This window comes from Scylla paramamosain, chromosome 24 (assembly GCF_035594125.1).
Source record: "Scylla paramamosain isolate STU-SP2022 chromosome 24, ASM3559412v1, whole genome shotgun sequence".
NCBI lineage: Eukaryota > Metazoa > Arthropoda > Malacostraca > Decapoda > Portunidae > Scylla > Scylla paramamosain.
The window spans coordinates 9,668,328-9,675,827 of record NC_087174.1 but is presented as its reverse complement, the minus strand read 5'-3'; the positions used below and the strand labels follow the sequence as shown (position 1 = coordinate 9,675,827).

Genomic DNA, 7,500 nt, shown 5'->3' with positions numbered 1-7,500 from the left:
GTTCACTCGTGTATTTGATGGTTCCGTTTTTGTCGCTGCGTGTTTCCTTTGGTGTGTGTGTGTGTGTGTGTGTGTGTGTGTGTGTGTGTGTGTGTGTGTGTGTGTGTGTGTGTGTGTGTGTGTGTGTGTGTGTGTGTGTGTGTGTGTGTGTGTGTGTGAAAGACGTTGATCCGATGGCGGCGGCGGTGGAGTGGCTGAGGGTCTGGTCACCATGGTGATGGCATTCCGACTCACTGCTCCCCTCGCCTCGTGATGAAGTGGCGGTTTAGGGAGTGCCGCCCCTATTCCAGCCCTCAAAGGTCCCCGCTTGGGCCTCGTGGGCACTGCAGGCGCCCCGTCCTGCCGGTGGTGCGGGAGGGCTGCCCCGCGTGGTGGTGCAGGAGTAAACAGGTGTTTCCTCGGTTTTCAGGTTTTAATAGACTATGTGATAACACTCCCAAGGCTCCGGACACTGAGTACACAGTGAGAGTGTGAGTGAGTGACTACCGCCATGCCGCGCCCCGCATTCTGCCAGGCGCCGCGGTGAAGCAGGCCGCCGTCCTTCCCTTCAGGCACCAGGCTAGGCCTTTCCCTACGCCATGTCGCGGTCGGCGTCCGTGTCCGTGCCGCGGCGCGAACTGTACGTGGTGCCCGAGCGGCGCGCCTCCCTGGAGTTGGAGGACATGCCGCGGGAGTACGAGTCGTGGCCGTGCGACTCCTTCTTCCTGCTGCCGGACGCCGTGCTGGCCATGGACGCCGGGGCCTTCCGCGCTGACCTCATGTCCCTCGACCCCGCCCTCTCCGCCTCGCTGCCTGACTGGGACCTGCCGGGGCTGACGGGGCGCGCCGCCTCCCCTTCTCAGGACCCACCCCACAGGACCCGCGGCCCCGGTGGTCACGGCGGGGCCCACACGCAGCGAGCGGACCGACGCTCCCTCACACTACTAGACCACCACGAGGGCCTCACCGTGCACTCCGCCGGCCAGGGCACCGTGCTCATAGGTAAGTCTGTCCCAAGCCGTCCAGGTGGAGGGTGTGTGGCGCGGGTCCCCACGTCCCTCTCCCCGCGCCTCTCTGATGTAGGTGCCATTTTCGTAATTAGAATCCCCAGCGCCGAGGGTATACGAGGTCGCACCGGCACGCCGCCTCAGCGGTGCGTGTAAATACTGGCTGTGGGCGGCAGTTGGGGCCGCGCCGCGACGGGGCCGCGAAATATGGAGAAAAAATATTTTCCTGGCAAGAAAATCACAGTAAAGAGAGAGAGAGAGAGAGAGAGAGAGAGAGAGAGAGAGAGAGAGAGAGAGAGAGAGAGAGAGAGAGAGAGAGAGTGTGTGTGTGTGTGTGTTAGGAATGTTGTGGGTAAGGATGCGCCCCCTCAAGCACCCCCACACAAACACCCAGCACCACTTAGCTCATCAGGCAGGGGAGGTGTGGCCGCCGCGCTCCTCCCACGCCGCCCGCGCCGCGCATGACAGGTGGTGAGGGGGCGTGGTGATTACTTCGCGGACGTGGCTGCTGGAGTGATGAGGAGGGTGGTGATGATGACGGTAATCAGGAGTCGAGATGCGGAGGAGGAATGGTTGTGGTGATGATGATGAGGGTGGTGATGGTGATGATGATGTGGAGAAGGAGGAAAAAGAGGAGGAGGAGTAATAAAAGGTGATGAAGGTAAGAAGGTAAATTGCTTATGTTTGTGATGATTACGGTGTGTGGTGATGGTGAAGGTGATGATGGTGGTGATGGTGAATGTCAAACCACACACACACACACACACACACACACACACACACACACACACACACACACACACACACACACACACACACACACACACACACACACACACACACACACACACACACACACACAGGGAAGGATTGACAGACAGTAACACTATACATGAAACACAATACAAACAACACTGCTGTACACACTCTCTCTCTCTCTCTCTCTCTCTCTCTCTCTCTCTCTCTCTCTCTCTCTCTCTCTCTCTCTCTCTCTCTCTCTCTCTCTCTCTCTCTCTCTCTCTCTCTCTCTCTCTCTCTCTCTCACCACAACACAAAGCCACTTCTCCATACCTTCTGAATATCGAGAAATTTCATTCTCTTCTATTTGAGAGAGAGAGAGAGAGAGAGAGAGAGAGAGAGAGAGAGAGAGAGAGAGAGAGAGAGAGAGAGAGAGAGAGAGAGAGAGAGAGAGAGAATATGTAGAGTCTATGTCCGTATGTCTGTGTGTATGTGTGTATATATCTGTTTGTCTATCATTTTTAAGTGTCCATTCCTTTTGTCTGTGTTAGTTCATGTATTAGTCTTCCTGTCTTTGCTTATCTGTCCATTTATCTTCTTGTGTGTTTGTGCTTGTTTTCCACACTTCCTTCCCATGTCCCTCTTCTTCCATTACCTTTCTCGTCTGTGTATCCCTGCCTGTGTGTGTGTGTGTGTGTGTGTGTGTGTGTGTGTGTGTGTGTGTGTGTGTGTGTGTGTGTGTGTGTGTGTGTGTGTGTGTGTGTGTGTGTGTTTGACCGCTAGGAGGGCTATGTGGAGTTAAAGTTGAGGGCCTGGTAGTGGAGAGAGAGAGAGAGAGAGAGAGAGAGAGAGAGAGAGAGAGAGAGAGAGAGAGAGAGAGAGAGAGAGAGAGAGAGAGAGAGAGATTGGTTTATGTATACAAGAGCATTCAGAAAACATTACCTAACGTTTCTCTCTCTCTCTCTCTCTCTCTCTCTCTCTCTCTCTCTCTCTCTCTCTCTCTCTCTCTCTCTCTCTCTCTCTCTCTCTCTCTCTCTCAAATACGAAAGGCTTTACAGGAGAATTTATAAATCCCTCTCAAAATCCTCCTCCCACACATACACATACATTTATTCCTGTTTCCCCTCAAAAGTGCAAAGTTTACATAATATTCCCATTTTCGTGCTAGAAGATGACACACTGTTTTCTTTATTGCAGGTAAGACACCCCTATCCCGCTCCCTCCCTTCCCGTGGCCATGGGGACAGATGTGGCTGGGACAGGTGAGTACAGGTGAGATAGGCCGCACGGGTAACGTTGTCTGTCTGTCTGTATGTCTTTCTGTGTCTGTCTAATTGTATATGCTTTTGTGTGTTGCATTATGTATTGTTTTTAATTTGTGGTTAAGTGAATTTAAAATGTATCTTATGTATCATGTTTATCGATACGCCTTCGTTGGTTCAGGTGAGGTAAGCAGCGCAGGTAACATTGTCTGTCTGTATGTCTGTTTGTCTCTGTCTAATTTTATATGTAGTTTTGTCATGAATATCGTATTATGTTAATTTGTGGTGAGTTAATTTTATTATTTATCCATTTACCTGTGCGTCTTTCTGCTGGATTCTCTCTCTCTCTCTCTCTCTCTCTCTCTCTCTCTCTCTCTCTCTCTCTCTCTCTCTCTCTCTCTCTCTCTCTCTCTCTCTCTCTCTCTCTCTCTCTCTCTCTTACCAGCAGAAGACTTCAATTCCATTTTCGTTTCTTTTCCGACCTTACTCTACCCTACTCTGCTTCCTCCACCTTCCCCTCCTTCCTTCCCTCCTTCCTTCCTTCCCCTCAGCTCCCCTGCTTCCCCTCCCTCTATTCCCCTCCTTACCCTTCCTTACCCTCCTTCCCCCTTCCTTCTCCTCCATCCCTTCCCCTGCTTGCCCTCACCCGTGTACCGGACCGAGGGGAGATTGAGGGGGACTATCCATGCAAATCTCTTACCTGGACATTGTAATTGAATTTGAGAGAGAGAGAGAGAGAGAGAGAGAGAGAGAGAGAGAGAGAGAGAGAGAGAGAGAGAGAGAGAGAGAGAGAGCGCACATTTACCCTCTCCTCACCTCTCTTTTTCCACTGTTTTCCAATAAATGGGAATTATTTATTTTCTTGGGAACTTCCATGGCTGCCTGAAGACTCTCTTATGCCAGGAGGAGGAGGAGGAGGAGGAGGAGGAGGAGAAGGAGGAGGAGGAGGAGGAGGAGGAGGAGGAGGAGGAAGGTGATTGCTATGAAGTATAAGTATGGTTAGGAAAACAGAGGAGATGATAGTAAGATAATGTGTTTTCAGTATGTTTGGTAGGAGGAGGAGGAGGAGGAGGAGGAGGAGGTGGTGAAGTAGGAAGAACAGAGTGAGGATATAAGAATAAGGAGGAAGATGTTGATAATAGGGAGGATAATGGTGAAGGAGATGGAAGTAGAAGGTCGAGTGGAGGAGAAGGTGGAGATGGCCAAGGGAGAGTGGAGTAGGTGAACCTGAAAACGAAGGAATATACAAATGAGTACAAAAAGAAGAAGGAAAAGTGGAGGAGTAGGTGGAGATGAGTAGGTGAGTGGAGGAGGAGGTGGAGATGACTGTGTGGGGGATGGGTGGTGGAGGTAATGGAGATAATACATAAAGGGAACTGAACTGTAGGGTCATGACCGTCACACACACACACACACACACACACACACACACACACACACACACACAGGTAATATTGCTAATACCTTCACCTAACAAGCCCACGACAAACATTGCCACACCCATAACTAGTTTCTATGGCGCCCTTATGCACACACACACACACACACACACACATTTTAGCTTCAGCGTTTGATGTAAAAATTTTTCAATGGTGTTTTTATCTCCTCCTCCTCCTCCTCCTCCTCCTCCTCCCTGAGAGTCGTTTAATTTCCCGTGAGGTGATGAGGGTCCGGGGATTTTCGGGGACATTGTGGGTGAAAAGAGGACAAGGAGTGAGGGAGGGGTGGGGGTGAGGGGTGAGGGGTGACTGAAGGGACAGTGCCTGGAGCAGTGATAAAGTGTTTGGGTGATTTTTTTCTTCTTCTTCTTCTTCTTCTTCTTCTTCTTCTTCTTCTTCTTCTTCTTCTTCTTCTTCTTCTTCTTCTTCTTCTTTGCTTTTGTGATAGAAGTAACTTTTTTTTCCTTTTTCTTCATTGCTTCCATCATTGTCGTTCTTGTCTCATCATCATCATCATCATCATCATTATCATCATCATTATATTCTTCTTCTTCTTCTTCTTCTTCTTTCTTTCTTTTTTTTCTTTTCTTTTTCTTTTTTTCTTCTTTTTATTATCCTCCTTTTCTTCCTCCTCCAGTCTTATGTTACAAGAAACAATGGCTTCAAAACAATAGGTAAGCAATTTGAAACAAATGAAGCCAAACATTTTTTCTTCAATCGTGTCATAAATATCTGGAATTCTCCTCCATCAAGCGTCGTTAACTCAGGTGGAAAAGAGCCTTCTTTTGTGCTATCCTGTCTCTCCCAATAATAGTTAAAGTAGAATAGTTACCCAACAACCTAGTAAGGATCCCAGTGTCTGTGGCTGTTTGGACTTCCTTTGTATTTCTTTGTGTTCCTTTGTTCCCCTCCTCCTCCTCCTCCTCCTGTACTCACGAAAACACCTGTTCGTGGCTGGGAGAGTGAAGCAGGCATGTAAAAAAGAACTAACCTGTGAATGAGACGAGAGAGAGAATGAGAGAAGAAGAGAAAAAAGAAAATAGAAAAAAAAAATAGTTCGCAGTTTACCGGTTTAGGTTAGGAGTGAAAACGCTGCTAACCTGAGGGCTGATTCCGTTTTTTGTGGCTTTCCCCGCGTTTTCTGTTCCGGCGGGGGTGAGGGAGTGAGGGGGGACTGGCATATACAACCGGCTATCGGGAAGCTGTTGCGAGGCGAAGGTTTTAGTGGTGCATTGTAGTGAGATAGGAAAGAGATAATTATTAGCCGGTGTGTGTGTGTATGTGTGTATTGTGGATTGGAAAAGGGGTGGTTTTTAGGGCGAGACAGGCTTGGATAGACGGGTAGCGTGGATTTGTATGGGTTTAATATTTTTTTATTTTCCAAGACGTGCAGTGATGTAGTTTTGCTTAATTATGTCGATGATGATGATGATGGTAGAGAGAGTTGACAAGCGTAGAGTTTATGTTACGTTAGTTTACATAAGTGAGGTCAGGTGAGGTTTGGTTATGCTGGGTTAAGTTAGGTCAGGCTAGGTTAGGTTAGGTTAGGTTAGGCTAGGTTAGGTTAAGTTATGTTAGGTTAGGTTAGGTTAGGTTAGGTTAGGTTAGGTTAGGCTAGGTTAGGCTAGGTTAGGCCAGGTTATGTTAGGTTAGGTTAGGTTAGGCTAGGTTAGGCCAGGTTAAGTTAGGTTAGGTTATGTTAGGCTAGGTTAGGCCAGGTTAAGTTAGGTTAGGTTAGAATAGTTTAAATTAAGCGAAATTAAGTGAGGTTAGATTAGATTACATTAGTTTACATTGAGTTAGGTGACGTGAAGGTTAGGTTAGACTAGTTTATACAAAGTGAGGTGAGGTTAGCTTAGATTGGTGAGGTGAGGCTTGATTGTACGGGCAAGCAAGGTAAGGCAAAGTGAGCTAAGTTAGTGTCATAATACGAGGAGATATTAAACAGATGAAGTGACAGATGACATGCGCAGATATGACAAGAGCAATGAGTCATATTAAAGTAGGCCAGTGAGAGGGGAAGCTGCAGAAATGGGAGACGTGGGAGGGGGATGGGAGAGGGGAATATTAACACATCTCTGTCCCATGTCCCACCCCTCTCTCTCTCTCTCTCTCTCTCTCTCTCTCTCTCTCTCTCTCTCTCTCTCTCTCTCTCTCTCTCTCTCTCTCTCTCTCTCTCTCAAGGCATGTGAGTCCTGCAGATTAATTTCCGACCATCACCGTTTTTTTTTACATGTTTTTTCTTCCTCAAGGGAATAAGAGAAACGGAATGATAGGGAGGGGTGAAGGGAAATAAAGTGGAGAAAGGGAGGCGATAATAAAAAGAAGGAATGCCAAGTTGTAGATAAATTATTATTCTTTAAAACTCGCTTATCTTTTTCATCATCATCGTCATCATCATCATCATTTTTTATGGGAAAGTAAGAATAGTAAACGATAGGATTATGATGATGGTGGTGGTGGTGGTGGTGGTGGTGGTGGTTATGATTACGTTGCCTTTAGAGAATGATTTATCTTTTAAGTTTGACGTCTTATGCAACTTATTACACACACACACACACACACACACACACACACACACACACACACACACACACACACACACACACACACACACACACACACACACACACACACACACACACACACACAACGCATCACTCTTGGAAACGAAAGTAAAATTGTGGGATTGAAGAATAAATATGATGATTGCTGAGAAAGGCGTACTCGGTGCCCTGGGGGAAGGAGGAGGAGGAGGAGGAGGAGGAGGAGGAGGAGGAGAAGGAGGAGGAGGAGGAGGAGGAGGAGGAGGAGGAGGTGGTGGTGGTGGTGGTGGTGGTGGTGGTAACAATGAGACTGAAATTTCAATGAACCGATGAAAAAAGGGCTATGTTGTGTAATTTTTCTTTGTGTGTGTGTGTGTGTGTGTTTGTGTGCAAGAGAGAGAGAGAGAGAGAGAGAGAGAGAGAGAGAGAGAGAGAGAGAGAGAGAGAGAGAGAGAGAGAAAAGTGGTCGCGTCGAGGAGGATAAACATAAATATACAAGAAAGGGAAAAGAAAGAAGGATAAAAGAACGA

The 7,500-nt window shown here is 47.8% G+C and overlaps 1 protein-coding gene across 3 annotated transcripts in view; it reads left to right on the top strand.

Moving 5' to 3' along the window:
- Positions 1 to 7,500, top strand: part of LOC135112714 (uncharacterized) — a 103,992-nt gene that overhangs the window by 64,242 nt on the left and 32,250 nt on the right. For 2 of the 3 annotated variants that reach the window (XM_064027464.1, XM_064027465.1), the window contains exons 2-3: positions 410 to 981; positions 2,922 to 3,263. In XM_064027464.1, the coding sequence (XP_063883534.1) occupies positions 579 to 981; positions 2,922 to 2,989 (471 nt within the window). In that variant the 5' untranslated portion in view covers positions 410 to 578 and the 3' untranslated portion in view covers positions 2,990 to 3,263. Of the gene's footprint in view, positions 1 to 409; positions 982 to 2,921; positions 3,264 to 7,500 lie in introns of those variants that run through there. The other variant, XM_064027466.1, reaches the window with a different exon arrangement.